General features: G+C 39.8%; 1 protein-coding gene across 10 annotated transcripts in view; it reads right to left on the bottom strand.

The window, feature by feature from the left end:
- Window positions 1-20,392, bottom strand: part of ERC2 (ELKS/RAB6-interacting/CAST family member 2) — an 830,030-nt gene that overhangs the window by 592,469 nt on the left and 217,169 nt on the right. For all 10 annotated transcript variants that reach the window (XR_012159812.1, XR_012159814.1, XR_012159815.1 and 7 more), the window contains 2 exons: window positions 16,996-17,070; window positions 2,270-2,425 (listed from right to left, as the gene is read on the bottom strand). Coding sequence is in view for 1 of the 10 variants with exons in the window: in XM_073351518.1 (XP_073207619.1) it covers window positions 2,270-2,425; window positions 16,996-17,070 (231 nt within the window). In the remaining 9 variants the exon portion in view is untranslated. The remainder of the gene's footprint in view (window positions 1-2,269; window positions 2,426-16,995; window positions 17,071-20,392) is intronic.

Raw genomic sequence — 20,392 nt, 5'->3', positions numbered from 1 at the left:
CTGTCCTTCCTCTCCCGCATTCCCCTCCCCACTCACTGCTCCTTCTCATCTTAAAGGAACTTATAGGTAAAATGCCTTCTTTCCCCACTTCCCGAGATTCATCTATGTGAATGTTTCATTCCCCGCCCCCCCCCCCCCCCACCACCACCACCCCATCACTGCTGTCCTGGTTTCTCCACTTTAAAAATCTGATCACCGTACACCTGTATTGTAGAAGGTAGCTCCCTATCAGTACCTTGTTACTTTATAAACAAAGAAGAATATAATCAGAAACACAAATTTTGGAATAAACTCATCAATGTTTGTATTTTTAAAAAAACTATTTAAAAAAATTAAATTGGTTGAGGAAAGAGAATCGGAAAAAGTAATCCGAAAGTACAAAAATAAAATGTTGGGACTGCTCTTTAACTACAACACAGCCAAACAAATGTAAATTAAGTGTGGTAAAAACATGCAGCTGGAATCACAAGTTAGGTGCCAAGCTGAAGTTTGATTATTTTAAAATAACTGAGTGGCTGTATTGTTTAGTGAGTCTAGGAGGTAGGTCCCTGGGGTTCTATTCCAAACTTCACTACTAACTGGTGTGTGACCTTAGCCAATTCATTTAGTCTCTCTCTATATATACATCTGTAAATTGAGGATAATAATGTGTATCAACCTTTGTAAAATGTTTCGAGATTCTTAAGTTAAAGGCACTGTGTAAGTGCAAACTATCAGAATTATTCAATTCCAGTTTTGTTCAATATCTTCATTAATGATCTGGAGGATGTCGTGGACTGCACCCTCAACAATGAAGTGAAGTGAGCTGTAGCTCACGAAAGCTCATGCTCAAATAAATTGGTTAGTCTCTAAGGTGCCACAAGTACTCCTTTTCTTTTTGCGAATACTGACTAACACGGCTGTTACTCTGAAACCTGTCAACAAGGACAAGTGCAGAGTCCTGCATTTAAGATGGAAGAATCCCATGCACTGCTACAAACTAGGGACTGAGTGGCTAGGCAGTAGCAGTTCTACAGAAAAGGACCTAGGGGTTACAGTGGATGAGAAGCTGGATATGAGTCAACAGTGTGCCCTTGTTCCCAAGAAGGCTAACGGCATTTTGGGCTGTATAAGTAGGAGCATTGCCAGCAGATCGAGGGACGTGATCATTCCCCTCTATTCAGCATTGGTGAGGTCTCCTCTGGAGTACTGTGTCAAGTTTTGGGCCCCACACTACAAGAAGGATGTGGAAAAATTGGAAAGAGTCCAGCGGAGGGCAACAAAAATGATTAGGGGGCTGGAGCATATGACTTATGAGGAGAGGCTGATGGGACTGGGATTATTTAGTCTGCAGAAGAAAAGAATGAGGGGGGATTTGATAGCTGGTTTCAACTACCTGAAAGGGGGTTCCAAAGAGGAAGGATCTAGATCTCAGTGGTAGCAGATAACAGAACAAGGAGCAATGGTCTCAAGTTGCAGTGGGGGAGGTTTAGGTTAGATATTAGGAAAAACTTTTTCACTAGGAGGGTGGTGAAGCACTGGAATGCATTACCTAGGGAGGTGGTGGAATCTCCTTCCTTGGAGGCTTTTAAGGTCAGGCTTGACAAAGCCCTGGCTGGGATGATTTAGTTGGGGATTGGTCCTGCTTTGAGCAGGGGGTTGGACTAGATGACCTCCTGAGGTCCTTTCCAACCCTGATAGGCTATGATTCCATGACTTATAAAATTAAATTTTTTAAAACTATTAGAATTTTAAAATACTGTACATGTAACACACATTTACAATGGAAACAACAACTCAGCATCATTTATGGCATAGTGATACTAACCACAATACCATTATCAAGGTAATGAAAAAATTAACAATTAAAATGGTATGAATATATTGTAGGTCAGAATGGAAACCAATAAAGTCATAAAGCAGCCTTTGGGGAGTGAAAGCAGGAGTTATAAAGCTGAAAGAAGAGAAAATGAAGAGACCATATATAAGATGTGTAGGAAAGAAAAAGAAACATAAGGAAGAGTAAAACATGAGAAATGTAGTAAATAAATTAATGTTTTTGCCACTGAAGTGTGATAGATTAGCCTCCGCTCTACCTCTCCTGAATCAATACTTACAAGCGCCTTTTTTTTAATCCAAAAAAGGTTCCTGCAGCAACTCCTTTCAGTGCCAAGTACTGCAGATCTACCATAAGCAAATTCACAGAGGACTGCTTAAACTGAAGAGTACAGTTAAAGCTTCTGTTCACATTATTTTAATACCATTAAACTATTTTATTAGTAGACTGTACCTTATTTTTCATGAACTTTGAGTGACTCTTGTAAACTTCTATTTGTTTGATCTCTTCTTCTCGGTCCTCTATATTCAGAACTCCGTTTGTCTTTAACATCTGTATTTCATCTTCGAGATCCCTTATATTGCGTTCAAGTGAAGCTATTTTTGTGTCCTGGATTAAAAATTTAAAAAATAAAGAGAGAGAATGTTTTGTAATTATATGAAACCTGGATGTTAAAAATGCAGTATTTGTAGCAACGTAGTACAATATTAATACACCAGCACAAGAAACTGGAACAAATTCTGCTCTCATTTATATTGATGCAGGGGTGCTGGAATCATTTGTATAGTGCGGGTGCTGAGAGCCATTAAACCAAACTGTCAATCCTCTGTATAACGGAAACCACTTCAAGCCAGGGGGAGCTGCAGCACCCTCAGTAGCCCAGTTCCAGCACCTATGATATGTGTATTGATGTAAATCCTAGGTAATTCCACTGACAGTAGCTTAAGGGAAAACAGAATTTGGACCTCTGCTCTCAAACGAAAGACAGCACAATGCTTGATTTTATTTTAGTATCTATTAAGAATGAGCATTTTGATGCTCATGCACAGTCTGGGCAAAATCCTGCCCTACTTCCTAGAAGGCACACAAAAGAAGGACAGTAGATGAGGATAGCAGGGCCAGACGTATATGGAAATACCTTATAGGCCTTGCAACTACTCAGGGCTATCAGGAGCTGGCTGGCCTCTCAATCTAGTGGTCTCTCGAACACAAGGTTACAATCCTGTCCTGCTGTTTTGAGAAACAAGAGGAGTCTCCTTATGTCCATTTCCTCCACTGGTATACCCACATATAGCCAAGGGCAGGATATATACTTTTCATCCTACAGTCTCAAAGAGCTTTACAAACAGTATGTAACCAAGTTAATATGCAACAGAAATGCTACCTCATATACCACGGATTATATGTCACCTCATAGACTGGTTATCAGCTTGTGCCAGTACAGCACTTAAAAAATCCAGTGATTCAGCTCTCATTTTCATTTGTTGTCTGGAAACTAAAAAAATCTACTCACTTGGGGATGGATAGAGATCATTAGGACTTATAATACCTTCTCACACAACTTTCACTTTGAAAGAATATAGCAAAATGACTCAGTTGGCAATCTGTTTTCAAACATCTATTAGGGAACAAATTCTCCATGGATCAAGAGGAACAGCCGTGTTAGTCTGTATTCGCAAAAAGAAAAGGAGTACTTGTGGCACCTTAGAGACTAACCAATTTATTAAATTTAATAAATTGGTTAGTCTCTAAGGTGCCACAAGTACTCCTTTTCTTTTTCCATGGATCAAGCGCAGCAAAATTAAGTCCAAGAATACAAAGTAGCCAAGACATATTAAAAACTGGGATAAAATCCTTGCCCCACTGAAGTCAATGGCAGAAGGCCTATTGACTATAACGAAGTCAGGATTTTATCCATTTTCTCCCACAAAAAATACAAGTTCAACCAAACCTTTTCCCAAGACAACTAAATTTGAACCTCTGTAGTAAAATAAAACTTTGTTTCTGTTTTCAGTTGACTGTACTGCCTGTCTTTAGCCAGAAGCTGAAGTTCTGCAATATTAAAAAAAGGTTATTCCTACACTACCTACAGACTGTCTTAAAGTAGTCAGCACCCAAACTTTTGCATGATAGCAAAGCCTGTTTTCAGGATACGGTCAGGCTAAATTTGCAATTTCAGAGGTTGGATAACCTGGATACAGCTCTGATAAGCATCTGAACTTTTGATTACTAACCCAAAATGAAACTTTGAACCTTTCAAATTTCACCAACTATTGTTATAAACAAGAGACTGCCTTGTGAAATATTACCTTTAATGGATAGACCCCAACTATCAACTGGCCAATATTGCCTCTAATATCTGCAATAACATATGGTCACTGCGTGAATCTTTAGAGTGCTACAAGCTATTGGAAAGTCTCTTACATAGCAATAGCTAGTTGGCAAGAGGAGCACAGAACGTCAGCTTATTTGACATCTTCTGAGGGGTTATGACATCAGGGCTGTACCCATCGATGGAGACATTCCATATCTGGTAGTAGATGTTTGATGGTACCTGCTTGCTGGATCCAAAGACCTATTTTCAAAGTTATCCTTACAATTTAGAGGGCCTTTCTTCTCAGTAATTCCACTTAGTGATAAGGGTTGTATATTTTGAAAGAGGGACACTTATTGTCAGGAAAGTGGGAATAGTTGCTGAATACCTATCCTTACTCTAAATTTTGGGGATTATAGATTTGATTGTGTATGTCACTGTTCTAAAATAAGATAAATCGAGACACTTATTTAGGAGATTAATTTGGGATTTAGGATACTGACTTTCCATTTTTGAAAATATTGCTATTAATTAGCCAAAATGCAATATAGTATTATAATGTCTGTCATATGTACCTATATTACTCCCTCTTAAAAAGATTTTTCTATAATCCACATGTTGTTGGGTCACTGCGCCCTATACAGCACTGTGGCAGAGCATGGGGCAGCAATGGCTCTGCCTCAGTTTTCCCCATCAAGGTTTCCAGTCCACTCTGGTGGCTTATGACTCTGGCCAAGTTACTATGAAAGTTCAACACCTGCATTTCTGGGGTAGAAAAGTCCAAAGTCACATCCCCAAACAAACATGAAATAAATGACTCTCAATCCCAGCTATGCTTAGTTCTCAACCATTCTGAAGTTATTCACCGATTCACCCTCTAGCCTCTGCTCTCAGACCTCCCCCACTTCCCTTCAGGTAGCTTAACCACCATGGCAGATCCCAAATACTCCCATGTTAGGCATGCCCTCCCTCTTCTGAGGCTCTTTCTGGCTGCAGCCTTATTCAGTTTTTGGCTCCAGCCAGGTTTCTACCGCAAGTGAGAGCAGTTGCTCTCCTTCCCAGCCAGCTGTACCTGAGCAAGCTCTCCTCTTTTCAGCCCCTTCCCTCAGTTCTGACATCCACTACTGGTGCAGTGGTTGGGGATGATGTTGCTCATTGCAATTAATTAATCCTTTCCAGCCCAAGTGGGGTTTGTAAACCCCATCATACCAAGCAAAAGGAAGTTGTGAGAGGCCAGATCACTGAGTATTAGTGCAGCTGTTTTGTGCTGCCCAGCAACAGATTCAGCCCATAAAGCCAGCTTAACCTGCCACAGGAGAATCACCCTAGTGTAAGGTATCATCCAGTAGCATAGAGCCAATAGAGTGGCTTCAACACCATTCTCCTTCTGTACAGCTGTGTCTGGGGCTTCCCTGTGGCCTGCAAATTTCTGTCCTGGAGATTTTGGCAGAAATCACATTTTAGAGCAGCCTTCATGTTGATTTAATTTACACTTAGGGACAAGCCCAGCACAAACTCAGAATGAAATGCAAAGGCAAACTGTATACCATCCTTGTATACACTCCCACACCCCTTCTGAACTGTACCATATGCAAGATGAGCTGGCCACAGGATCTGGCTCAGGGTTTTTACACTGGCAAAGAAGACTCTTTTTATAGTGTATTACTATGCACATATTTTATTTTATTTTTTTTTAAGTACAAAGCTATGTGATGTGCATTTCCCAGTCTAAGTAAGACGATATTAACTGAAGACTACAGAGTCATTGAGCCACTCTCTAACAGAAGAACACTAAGTAGACCAGTAAGGGCACTGAGCAGATCTTGTATGGTGAGGACATTGGTGAGTGATTGCATCCTCAGCACATGGATGACTACCAGGTATGCTACACATTGGTCGCAGTAGTACCATATTCGGGGTCTTAATCTGTTTTAGGCATAATGTAAATCTTCTTGTGATATCTGATTCATTACTCCATTTTAACTGAGAGGAGAGAAATTTAATTCATTAGCAACAGTAGCAAGCAACCACCATATTTAACAATCATATTTTCTACATATGAGTTAGGAAGTTCCTTATAACATTGCACAATAGCTGGGGAAAACAGCTGTTTCCTATTCTTCCAATAACCCAGCAATACTGCATGGCTCAGCCTCCACTTCCATTTTGGGAGAGAAGATTATTTCCTCCTTGATCACCTTCCTCATAATTCCCACAGAAACCTGTTCATTCAGGCTTGCTACTCTGACATGCAGTGTTTTAGGAGGCTAATCTTCAAGAATGACAAGGTAACAGTAAGAATATTTTCTATTTTTAATACTATGACTCTAAGATGGAATATCTGGTTCTCCTTCCATGGAAGGAATATTTCTACATTCTACTTGTAGATTATATCAGGTTTCGCCCCCTTTGGTGATGACTCTCACAAACAGTTATGTAACAGAATTAATTATAAAAACAACTGTGCGGACATTCCCATCTTAGTATCGAAAATGGTGGGTGGTTTGTTTTTTGCGCCTTTTCTTCCTTCTGTTTAAAACAAAATGTCTTGTTAAAGACCAAAGTCACACAAAATGTTACATCCTGGAAAATTTGTGATTTTATCTAATTAATTCCCTTTGTATTTAATCATGTAGGCAAAATGCCATCCAAATTACCTAGTTTATTAGGTGAAACGCTCTAATATGACATGCTTCCATAGACAGAATCATAGCTTATCACCATGGTACCTAAATCTTGACGAGAGGATCAACATTATTCATATTCGCAATGAGAAGAGCTTGGAGAATTAAGGTACTGAAAGAAGCAAACAGAAAAATCTCTTTGCCATTACATTACCTACTCAGATAAAACTCATCTATTATTAGGCATTTATTGTGCTATCTGCAGAACATTTTTCTGAAAGGCTTTTGTGATGAAGGAAAGAACAAAGTGTGTGGTGGAGTGTAAGACAAAGAAAAACGGAGGTGCCTGTTGATAGAATTCGTCTTGTTTTGGTGAAATCATCTCCCCCAAAAAAGGGAGGGGGGGCAAAAGAGCCACCAATTATCATGGTTATGATCAGCCTTAAGAAGGGACAAGGGTGAACAAACAAACAACTACTGTCGTACCCTATAACATGGAAAATTCCGTAAAGGAGCAAACCAATTTGCTCCAGGCAACCCCACATCCTATTTCTAGCATCTTCTTTTCCCCGTTACTCCAGAGTACGACAAAATTAAAAAAAACAAAAAACTCGTAACTGTGTTTTACTAATTCTGCAATTCTATCCTGGGTGGGGCGGGGGTTACATCTCCCTACTTTCACCGTCATTGGTTAGTTTATGCCCTGAGGCATAAAATTTAACTCTTGTAAGAAATTTCTCACTTAATGCCTTGTAGCTATTTATGTATCTGTTCACATAAGCCCTGAGTGCTGAAATCAAACATTTATTTTTAGTCTCTACTCGAACAGAGTGTTGTGACTAATGTTGTGGGAAAATGTCACATTACTGATCTTTTTTCATTCAGAATCAGAATATAAACCTCAGAAATGCAAAATTTTCTGCGGCACACAAATTTTTGAAAAATTCCATTTTGGAAGAACTGAAATGAAATTTTTCAAGAATTTACATTACAGCAAGCTAGCTCACCAGCTGGGCAGCCAGGCAGCCTAAGAGTCCCATCAGGCAAGCTACAGGGGAACAGAGCAGGCTGGGAAACCTACGAGGCAGGTAGATGGAGAATCAGGATAGCTGGGCTGCTAGGGAACTGGGAAGACTGGCAGGAAGTCTGCCCAGCCAGTCAGCCTCCCTGGTTTCCATTCAGTTGAATCAGCATTTCAGACAGAAATCTGTTCTCTCAGAAAAACTTCAACAAGTGTTAGTTGGGGCTAAATTTACAGACACTTGGTTTGACAACCTAACAACCTGAAAGAAGAGCAGATGCAGTAGCGCTTAATTTGTTCAAGGGCTTGCCAGGGCTGAGCCTCAGCACCTCTAGGTATGACAGTTCATAGCCCCAGCACCTCTGGGCTTGCTGCATCAGTTATAAATGTAAAAAAATTGCTTGAGCCCCAGCACCTCTTTCATTACAAATTAACCACTGAAATGCAGTATCTTCTTCAAGCCTGTGGTTTATCTACACCAGCAACATTCCAAATCTGGGATTGTTGGAATGATGTTGGTATAGATAAGCCACAGAGCTTGGGGCTTGAATCACAAAGACAGAAGGTTTGGCTACAGTAAGATGAAGGAAGAAGTATAATATTACTAGGACTAATAACTCTTCTGAGTTCTCCAAAAATATGGCATCCGTGATTGAAGTTAGGCCTTCCAAACCCTGTTAACAGACACAGAAATATGTAGCAGGACTTTCTATACTGACTCAGACTATTAATCAGAATTGGTACACTACTTCCAACAGTTGCCAATGCTTCAGAGGAAGGGACATCTCTCCTCCCCCATTAATCACCCTACCTAACAGTGCAATCCTATATTTGGCCTGGGAGAAGATTCCTTCTTTACTGGTCCCAGCAGCGTTAAATTTTTGCCTTGAAGCATAAATTAAGAGAATTAATTAATATAGGATTGTCCTGATTATGCAGAGAAAAGTTGAAGTAGTACTAGGCTGACTCTTCAGATTAGTTTCCAGTGATAATGACTCATATATCCCAGAACATTATGACAAAACTGCTGGTAGCATATTGCCTGACACATACACTGTAAAATATAGAGCTGGGCAAATAATCTGCAAGACATAATTTATTCAGGGCATTTTGCCTCTTTTTCTGTTCATGTCAGCAAGCAAATCACTATTCCCAAATGTATTTGTTACTTAAAAGCATTCATCAAACTATTTCCGTGAATAACTCTGTAGATTGTTCACAAGCACTCGATGGCAGTATTCGATATTTGAAATTGCAAATTCAATCTGTCTTGATCAGTTTTAATTGAACACACACATCACATAGTATGTTTCTATTCCCTCAATTGAGAAATAGAGCCTTTAGTTTCATGTGTTTTTTTATGTCAATATTTGAGCATTTGATCATTGCCTTTTTTCTGAAAAGATTTATTTTCTAAGGTGATAGTATCACCTTAAGGTTAGGCCCAAAATTTAAGTTCTATAAAAAAAGGATATTAGCAAACCTATTATGAATAGACATGGTTTCATTATTAATTTCACAGAAAACAGGTTTTTGGGATAAATATTCACTGATTATAAGCCCAGCATGACAGCTATTGCAAGAGAGCCAAAAAGAAAAAATCCTTAGGGAAAAAGTGAAATACAAATAATGATAAATAGACAGTGTCTGTATAGATTTTAAAAGTACAGTGTAGAAAATATTCTGGTTCACCTTTAAAACAAGAGAAAGGGAAGATTCGTGCAACTGGAACAAGAAGAACACTTTGCACTACACACACAAGCAGTTTTCTAGTAACATACCTGAAATATCAAAGCTGGATCAATATATAAAGATGGTTGTTTCTGCAAGTAAGGTAAAATCACAAATATTTTCATTCACTTGAGATCTTGCCATTTTAAATGCTTTTTGCTCTTGTCTCTGTGCTATTCGTACTTCAGCTTGATTGTCACTAGTTTACAATGAAGATGAGCATTGTGCCAAATTGGTAGGCAAATTCTGCCTAACTTACTCACACAGGTAGTCTCACTAGTTTAAGTGGGACTTTGCATGAACAAAATTTGGCCCTGGTGTTGCTAAGTACACAGTATTAGTTCTTAATACAAACAATATATTCAACCTCCTTTTCTTTTAATGTTTTAGGTTATTTTAACCAATAGTAACCAATCTTACATGCTTATATGCCAAAGAGCATATAAAATTATTACAACACATATCCCAAACTTAGAGTGTAAGTGGGTGCAATTCCATTGGAGGCAATGGATTTAAATACACCTGCCTCACTCACTATGTGTCCCTGCCTCATTTATGTACATCATTCAACTGGTGCATTGAATGAGGCAGGGGAAATAATAGTATGATCATGTAATGAAAGTCTATATCATAGTGCAGATGCACATGGAGACAGAGTTAAGGCTGCATTACACATTTCTGGACTTTTTAGTGTTTAGCTTGGTACTATTATATATTCTTAACTTTGTTATATCATGTATATTCCATACTAAAAAACTAACTATACTGCAGTAAATAACCTAGCATTAACATATCTTCTAACATTTAAAAAAAACAAAAATATACTACTACTACTCATGGTTTTGCCAATTAAATAAAACTCATTTCCGGTTTGCATACATAATTGTTGGTAAGACTTCACAGTAAAACAGTTTTCATGTCATGTCATGTTCTGCAAAAATGGAAGATTTGAGATGGGTGACAGCTGGAGAAACTGTCCACACCAAAACATGGTTTCTTAAGCAAGAGTGTAACAACTGCTTCTTTAAGAAAATCCGACACCTTGCCCTTGTTAAACAAGACACTGACATTCGCCACCCTGCACTTAAGCAGGGAGGAGTTTGTCTGGCTGGCCAGGAGAAGAAGGCAATGCTTTCTGGCTTTGGGGAGCAGGGGAAACCTAAACCTGCTGAAAGAGCAGTCAGCATGGTGGATGACTCACCACCCAGGAATGAAGGGGTTTAAAAAGATCAGCTGGGCCTGGCCCCTCCCCTCTCCACTGAGAACAGGCTGGGCAACACCCACCTTCCCTCCCTAATTAGGTCACAAATATGCCAGGTGTTTAGCTATATCTGCTGTGGGCATTACACTAGCCATCCCACGAAGGGGGGCTGGGAAGGAATTTTTTCCTTACCACCATATTGGCCAGGTGCAGTTCGGGGGGTGGTTCGCCTTCCTCACAGCAGATTCAGGTAAGCTCTGTTCATGCATAGTGTGATGGGCAGTAGGCCACATGTCACAACTCTTTATTTGAGTGTATAATGGATGTTCAGTACAGGTACTCCATAAATTAAGGCACAAAAGCATAGAAAAATGTCTTGGAAAAGGAATTAAGGAGAGTGCTTGGTAATTGAGCAAGCCGGGGGCAGTTGGAGACTACTATGACTAGTACAGCAGGGAGCCAACCCCCCATCATTATAGTCCACCTTAACCCCTCCTACGAGGGGGTGTGGTTGGTAAGGTCCCAGCAAGGAAATTGATGGAGGGACCTGGATGAAAAGGCGGGGGAGCCGTGGAAGCCCCCCACAAAAAAATTGGCTGGAATTGGTAAGGTCCCAGCAGGGAATCTGCTGGAGGGACATAAATTTTGCACCTGCACTGCACACATTTTCTCCGCTGGGTTAGTCCCAGACACCTGTCTAATAATAAAGTTGCAGCCTGATTAAACCCATATCTAATGTTGCCTGTCATTCTTTCGGCATAGCCAGACAATCCATTCCAACAAGGTCCTCAACACCTCATTGCTGCTTTTCACAAGCAAGAAGAAACATGGATCTAACATACAGGTTTTGTCCTGTACATCCTCAGCTTCTCCACATTCATCAAATAATAAAATGCAACATAGAAGATGCTGGATTTGTTCCCCAAGATTTAGCCACCATGGATACAGAGAACTCAGTCCAAATATGAGTAATTGCATATTACAAGTAATCTGACAACTCCTTGCAGAAAGAAACACACACGTGATCAGATGCAAATGATCCAATTTAACTAGATTAACCATCAGGAACAGTTCCACTGACTGGATCTTTGCAGAAAGCTACAAAGGAGGTGAAGAATATTTTCTTCAATGCCTGCACAGCCACAACATAAGATCTCAGAAACTCTATGTCGCCAGCACTCTAGTTTTCTTCCCTTCCACTTCATTACTCATGTATCATCTAAATTAGCACTGCAAGGACAAAGCTGAGGAAGAGGATGTGACAGATCATTTCTATCACTGGTTATGGAAACAGATCATTATAATATCTTAGCAAACAATCAAAGGAGTTTATTGTCAAATCCAATCTGCATTTAATGCAGGACATACACAAAACAAGTATGCCACTTCTCCAACACTCAATTCACGCTGAACTACATAGCTAGCTGGAGGATCTGGACTAACAACAGGCCTGAGGTATCATCCAATAACCGATGCCTATTATATTATTAACCAACGACCTTTCATTCAACAGAATAATCAGAATAGGTTTACACACATCACAAACTCCTACAAACATGCCCTTAGCAAGGCGGATTACACCAATATTACATGCTTTTGGCTTACATCTCATTCAGAGAAACTATAACCTATACTAATTCAGTTATTCACTTAACATTTTGCTAGCATATCAGAATACCTCAGATTTTCAGACTATTTTTTAATGACCTTCTTCCTAAAACAAGCATTTTATGCCTGGGTATTATTTTAAGGAGGGAGAAGAAAAAGGCAGACTGTCCCCCTGCAAATTTCAGCCTGAAAAAATTAACCAAAAAACCCTACCACCGTTTGTCTCCACCAACTTTCGCCAGCTAGTGCAGAGCAAGGGGAAACAGCTAATGGGAGTCTGAAGCTGCTGCTTTAGGTACCAGTGCTCAGGAAATGCTCCCTGCTTTCCATTTCTGGGTGAGGATCAGCTAGCTGTTTATTTGATTTGCTCAGCTAACAGGAGGCAGCTGCAGACACTGCACTGAAGTCTCCCACAAATAGCTGTTGCTGTGCTCCTTGTTGGGCAGGCAGGAGACGACAGTTAGGATTCCTGTTAAGAGGTGAACTCTCCCCTAGCCGTCTAGCTTCCAGCTTGGAGAGGCTGAGGTCAGCAGAATGAGAAGGATGTTAGCCTGCTGAAGAGGAGTCCAAGTTACTGGCTTTCTGCCTGCCCAACAGCTTCTGCTTTTCCTCCTCTGTGCCTGAGGGACAGATAAGGGGATGGAAGAACACAGGTGGAGAAAGGACAGAGGAACCTTGGGGAAAAGTGGGGGCTGAGAAATAACAGGGACAGATGGGAACCCCAACCAGCGTTGCCAACTCTCTGTCTTGCAGTATTTGTTTTCCTTAGTGAACCAACTGATAGAATCAGGAGTCTACATGAGGATCTCAGCTTCCATTTTAAAAAAAAATAAGATTCTTGCCTTCCTGGTTGCAAATTACAGCTTGAAAATGTAAAGCAAAGCACCCTAAGGCTCAACAACCAGAAGGCAAATAAAAATACCGCAAAATGTATTACTTAATAAACCTCTTGATTTGAACCCTGATTCATGATGTTTGAACATTTGGGGTTGGCATTACTAGAACTCTGGGAACAATAGCCTACAGAGTCAGTGAATACTGACCTCCATCATATGACAGGAACATCTTGTACCCCATCCCATGTAGTGTGATTGATGCCAGGAAATAAAGAGCATGTCTATGTGCCACCCTTATTACAGACAGGAAACTTGGGGAGAAGAGACCCTTTAAGACCAAGGAGTAAATCTGGATAAGAAAGTTTGGGAGAACAATACATCTTGAAGAAATGAGGGATAGGCTGGGACAGAGAGCTGCAGTTTCCTGGCTCTAGGCGATCACTCTGTCTTCTGACCCATCTCAGCAGAACCGTGCTTTTGTGGAGAGTGAAGGGACAAGGGAGGTGAAAGATACAGGGGAAACTGAGGAGGAGCTAGGCACTTTGGAGAAGAAGGAAGAGAGTGGAAATTAGGAGCAGGAGGCTGTGTTTGAGGAAGCAGGCAGGGAGAATTAGGGGTCTGGAGAAGTCTGGAAATTTGGAAGGAAAAAGCGAGTAAGGAATTTTGAGACAGAGAGGGGTTGGTATCTGGGAAGATAGGACTAGGAAAAGAGAACATGGCAGTTCTGAGTGGGGGGAAAGGAGAGATGAGGAAGGAAGAGGATTCTGGTGAAGAAGAGGAGACATGGAGAGTGTAGGAATTTGATGAAAAGAGGACAGGTTAAAAGGCTCTGGGGAAAGGTAAAAGTATCAGGTGAGGGAATTACAGACTCAGCAATGACCAGTGAGAGTGCTCATTACAAAGATCTTCCAGGTACTAAAAGCACTGCTCTCAATCCTTTTTCAGTGGAAACAATATATTTCCAAGCCTCCTGAGGAGCCAAAAGACAGGACTTTCTGACTTCAGTGGCAGAAAAATTGTGAGACTACCTGTGACTCTGGGACGTTGCCCTCCTACCAAATGGAGAATGGGTTTGCGGGTTTGCAGAAGAATTAAAATTTATTTTGCAGCTTAACCTTTAGGGCTCTCTTTTTGTTGTTCCTATCCTCACAGGTGCAACACGTCAGTTTGACTATTTTTTAATTGATCTTATTCAATATTAAGCAGTCAAAATGGTCATCCCAACAAAACACAGTCTCCTACTTTCTAATATGCTGTAGTTGATGAATTACTGCAAAAATGCTGGGCAATGTTCTTGTATCAGTTCATACATGGATTACTAGACTAGAATCAACAGCAAGTTCTGCATAAAATATACAGCAGTGTACGGGACACTGCCATGGGTAGAACATTTTTTCATTAGACGTATAGGGTAATCCAAGCTAATAATTATCCATTAAAAAGGCAAGTCCTGTATATTTACTTCAGCATTCAGATTCACTTATAATAGAAGTCAGTGGCAAAACTAAGGTCCTTAATTTGCACTTCCTTTATGACGGAAGTGAAAGACCATCGTTATCGTATTCAGGATGGTTTGCCAACTCTCAGAATTTTATCATGAATCTCATAATATTTGGGTTATTTCTTAAAGACCCACCTCGTGCATTTACATAGTTTTGTGAAAATCTCAGCTTTCATTAAAATATTCTAGCCCTTATGGTTGTGGAGAAGTGTTACAAATTGTTACCCCTGCAGAGTCAAAACCCAGAAGGCAAATAAAAAGATCCCAACATAACTCTTCTTTAAATCTCATAATTTTAAACCAATCTAATGGTATTTTTTTGAATGTCTGAATTGGTAATTTTTGAATGTGTGATGTTGGCAATGCTATATATCAAACAAAGCAATCAAGGACTCTTCGCCTTAGACAAATTTCTGAGTTGTCTCCAGTGTGAAAATGGTTTTAAGAGACAGGAAGGCAAAATAAGCAAGTGACCTTCAACAGAAAAATTATTTTTAAAAGGTTTGTATGAGAGGCAGATTTCAATTATTTGGTCAGAGACAGGCTATTAATTTTTCTTTTATGCCTGATCATTCTCTTTGGGCTTAGCACACCTGGAACTATGTATTGAATATTTAGCATTTATTCCTTAATATTCAGCAATAGAGTACTTAGTTTTACTAAGCCTCAAGCAAAAAAAAAAAAATCCTTTGTTGTCCCCATTGTACCTGAATTTCTTTGTGCTTCCAGCAGGTTGCAAGGAGCCCAGCAATTTACAGACTGAGAAAAAGTGGCTTAGACACAATAATTAAATATAATAATCAAAAGAACAGTGAATTATACAGAAACAGATAATGGCATAAATACCCAGACGTCCTGTTAAAAAAAGCTGATATAAAAATATACCTTTCATTAATATTCATTTATCCACTCAGCTTTGACAGTAGTTTGGCAAATCACACACATAGTTTTGGGAAAGAAATAACAGCTTTGTAATAGAAGAATTTCACATCCAAAAAATGAGTAATATGCAGCTCAGTGCTGAAGAGTCATTTATCTTTTAAGGTGGATGATAAGGTTGTTTTCGGGTTTTTGCCATTTATAATATTGTATCATATGACAAGTGTGCAGCATAAATACATAGGGCTTATTCAGACTTCCTTTACACCAGATTTACACCACTGTAACTTCATAGACTTTAATGGAGCTAGTCCAGATTTACATCAACATCCAACCAAAAGCAAGCCATAAGCAAGTATTCTCATTATCTGTGGCAAAAGCTGGGGGGGGGGCGCGGTATGTGTGTGTTCTGCACTAATTCTTTATTAATAAATGTATGATCCAATCCTACTAACTCTTGCTCATGTGAGTAGCCTCATCAAAGGACTATACACAGGCATAACAGTTTGCAGGATCAGGCCTCTGAAGTTTTCTAATTACTAAAGCTAAAAAAGTTTCCCTGAAATATACCCCAAGCTGTTCTGATAACTAAAATATGATAATGCATTGATTGTCCAACTTTTTTCTGTATGTTATTTAATTGACACGCCCTAGAATGTAGCCAAATTATCCTTGCAAAACTTCACTGAGCAGAACTTGTCTGCTTTTTGAAGGGGACTACTAAGAACAGTGATATGAGTGTGTGGAGGAGAACCACTAAAAAGGAGGTTAGTAAGAGGAAAAAATGTTTACTATGCTTTAGTAGAATATGAAATTCTACTGTATGATTACAGGAAAAAGGCCACTACTTTCTGTATGATCTAGTTTCTATGATCTGCAAAACCAGTTCATCAGCTTGCTCACTGGAAATCAGTCATCTTTCTAATGCGGGGATGATTTATTGAGGAAACAGGTGGAAAGGGGAAAATTATTTAATTTATCAATAATGGGTTTGGAAAAAGATTAATTATTTGTTCTTTCTGGAGACAAAAGAATATTTTTATACCTTTCTCGGAATGCTATTCTCATGTTTGTGAAATTGCAGGCCTTAGTTTTTCACCAAAAAGAGGTATTAATCAAATGCAAAAATGTATGTGCAGTTACTATGAATAAGATGTTTACAAGAGCAAATGGTATCTAAATTTATTTTGGGGAAGTTCTATGGCCTGAGTTATACAGGAGGCCAGACTAGCTGATCACAATGATCCCTTCTGGCCTTGGAATCAAGGAATCTAAACAAACTGTTTTACAGATCTATGAAATTTAGGAATTATTGAGGGGGGGGGAATACTGATTATCCTCTTGCTTTACACAAAAATGAATTCTATAATAAAAGCTACAGCTCATTTCTTGTTTTAATATTAACTGGTATTAACTGAGTTCAAATTAAAAGACTGCGTATTGGCAAGCATGCAAAGTCCATACCTTCATCTCTATAACTGTCTGAAGAGCTTTTGTCTTTGCTGGTTCAGGCTGAAGTTGGGTTCTTCTGTGTAGTTCCTGTGGAGGGACACGATAAAAATAAGCTTGACGACTCATCTTTCCATTATTTTGTGTCTCATATAAATGTAGCACAGTCCACAGCAAATTAGAAGTCTGATGTTCAGGACTGCACAAGTCCAAATGCTACAGGTGCATCTTTCTTATGATCCCTCTAGCATCACTGCAGTCTCTATCTTATATTACAGTCATCGCTGTCGGCACATGCGCTATTTCTGAAACCTCTATCAATAATTAACGTCAACTGTGACAAAGCCAGCAAGTAATTTCTTAGTCCAAATACAACACTGCTGCTTCTGCCCAGACATCGAATCATAATTCATTCAATTATAGTACACTGTGTTGCTAATTCAAAAACTAAGAAAAATAAATGCCGTTTAAAATCTTTTACTGAAGTTCTCTGCTTAGAGTTTTTCTACCAATATTTGAAGCAAGCAATTTAAAACCATTAAATTCAAATTTGACATTTTAAGAATAGTAATTATATAATGGGTTGATGCAGCACCATCTACAGTAGCTTTTGCATTTCAGTTTTCATGTATTCACAGTATGATATTTTTCACAGTTTAATCTACAGGTAATAAAAATATAGGGGTTACAATTGCTACACAAAGATGTACAATTAACAAAAGCAAACATCAGCCACTCTTCAAAGCTGAAGATTGGGGGTAGATATTGACAACATTGAGAACTGTGTACAAACTATTAATTGAAAAATATTTTAATATATATTCACAGTAGTGCTTCTGATGCTGATGTGAATGTTTTTCACATACTGTAGGTGACTGTAAAGTCCATGATTTTCCATATGTGGTTATCTTATAGTCTCTGTCCATGTCTCCTTCACATGCATGTGCACAATTAGAACAAAATGGGTTTCAGATGAGGTACTCTAGGGTTCTCATAGGATCTGCTGGAATTCAGAATCATCTGTGTAAAGGCTATTGTTTTCTGGCCCTCTCAGCCCCACTGACCTACATGAAAGTACAATGCCATAGGACATTGCCACCAAACCTTCCTACAACGAGTTTCAGAGCTGTGAAGGGGGCGGTGACTAAAATAATGCTGATGGGTTCAGAATTAGCTTACTTGATGATTCCTTGCAGGATTAGTGGGAACTATACTATGGACAGGCTCTATGTCCTGCAAGTCCTAACTTGTCCATTCCAACCTTATTCCCATCTATAAAGCTCAATTCCTGCAGAGACACATCTTCAAGGATGGAGGGCAAATGATTCTGTGGATGTGTCATCTTCCCTCCTGCCCTCTTCCTTCATCCATATCAAGCAATTTATCATCCCTGTCTTGTTGGATCTCCATTCTTTCTGGTGAGACTTCAAGGGGCCATATTTTGGATTTTAATTACATAATCCTGTATTCATGTTTCTTCTTTATAAGCCCAAATAAAGGTGCCTAAGAGACCCTCAAACTATATCTTTAAGCAATTGCTTTTGATGTTGTAAACTAGTCCCTTTCAAACCAAACACTAGAAACAGAGGGAACACGTTCCTTAGAGTATCTTAAGAATAGCCTACTCCTTGGACTGCTAATGAAGTACATTTTCAAGGGGGGGGAAAGCTTCTCTGTAACTGTCAATGGGAGTTCAAATGACTTGGAGACTGTTTCATAACCTGGACAGTACAAAATCAACATCCAAATCTTTCATAAAATTTGGTGCCAAATGCTGCTCTCAGTTATATCACTGCATCTCCATTTCGTGCTGTCTTCCATATTGCTCCTTATGAATGGGCAAAGCTTCCTCTCAAAACCCATAAAGCCATCTCATCATCATTCAGTTTCCTCCTCAAAACTCATCTCTTTCCATAATGCAACAGTAAAGAACAACCTGATAAGGGCTAAGCAGGTGGAGAGCTGTGATTATTACTACTAACCAGATAAGTATTGGGCACATCCCATTGTCTCAGACAAACAGAAAAAAAGAAATGATGCAACAGATGTGTTTTAATTAGACCACAACTTTATTCACTTAACTTATCTGGCAGTAAATCATACAGTGCAGGTCATCACTCTTTCCTTAATCTTTTTTACCTATTTAGGATGGCTGCCAACAGTAATCCCTCTTCCCAACCTAGTCCCACATCACTGCTTGACCCCACTGCCCTCCCCTCATATGGGGGAGGGAGGGAAGCGTCTGGAAAAAAAACAAGGTTCTCTCTCCATTGTACCAGACATTAGGAGCCCCAACACCCCCTTTTCCAGCATCCTTAGGGCTTGCCTTCCCTTAAATACACTTCCAACTCCTGTTTATCAGTGAACTATATCCTCTGTAATGAGTACCTGCACCAGACTCCTGCCACATCTGCTACCTACTAAGTTGCAACATCTCAACCTCCTTACCTACCTCATCAGTTCCTGACCGGCTGTGGGAAAAATGGAAAAAAGCACCCTGTCTCAGCCAATCTGGCAAAGATGGAAAAATTCCTTCCCAGCCCACACCCCACAAAAAAAGAAAAGATAAAAAGCAACCAGCGCAATTCCAATGACAGATCATTAAAAACAGTCATACTTTCACCACATGGGTGAGCTGGTGGCTGCTGCTGATTGTGACTAATGAGAGAGTTCTTCCTGAATATACAAATATCTTCCCTTTCCCCCACCTGGTCCAGCCACTTACTGTTCCCCCTTTGGCTCCACTAAGGTAAATCCCTTTCCCCTCCTTGCAACCCTAATGTAGTAGGATCCCTATCCCTTTTTTGCTACTGTTGCCCAGACAATGAATGACCAACAGCATTCAACTGCAGTGAGCATATTATATTTATCTCATCTTCCCACTCCGGCACATTTGTTAGTCTTATCCACCCATTACACACCCTTCTCTTTTAGAGTACATCTACACTGCAATTAAAGACCCACAGCATGGCCGCAACTGGCCCAGGTCATCTGACTTAGGGCATGTCTACATTTACCTCCGGAGCGATCAATCTAGTGAGGGTCGATTTATCGCGTCTAGTGAAGATGCGATACATCGACCGCCGAGCACTGTCCCTTCGACTCTCGTACTCCACCAGAGCAAGAAGTGCAGGCGGAGTCAACGGGGGAGCATCAGCAGTCGACATACCGCAGTGAAGACACCACGGTAAGTGGATCTAAGTACGTCAACTTCAGCTACATTATTCACGTAGCTGAAGTTGTGTAACTTAGATCGAAAACACACACCACACACACCCGTGTAGACCAGGCCTTAGGCTTAAAATTGAAGTGTAGACATTTGGGCTCAGACTGGCACCTCAGACTGAGACTCCAGACTCAGTGCCACAGGGTTTTTTATTATACTGTAGACCTACCCTTACAGGTTAAACCT

The sequence above is a fragment of the Lepidochelys kempii genome, chromosome 7 (assembly GCF_965140265.1).
Source record: "Lepidochelys kempii isolate rLepKem1 chromosome 7, rLepKem1.hap2, whole genome shotgun sequence".
Taxonomy (NCBI): domain Eukaryota; kingdom Metazoa; phylum Chordata; order Testudines; family Cheloniidae; genus Lepidochelys; species Lepidochelys kempii.
The sequence above is the reverse complement of the archived record's forward strand: the minus strand, read 5'-3'. Positions and strand labels throughout refer to the sequence as shown.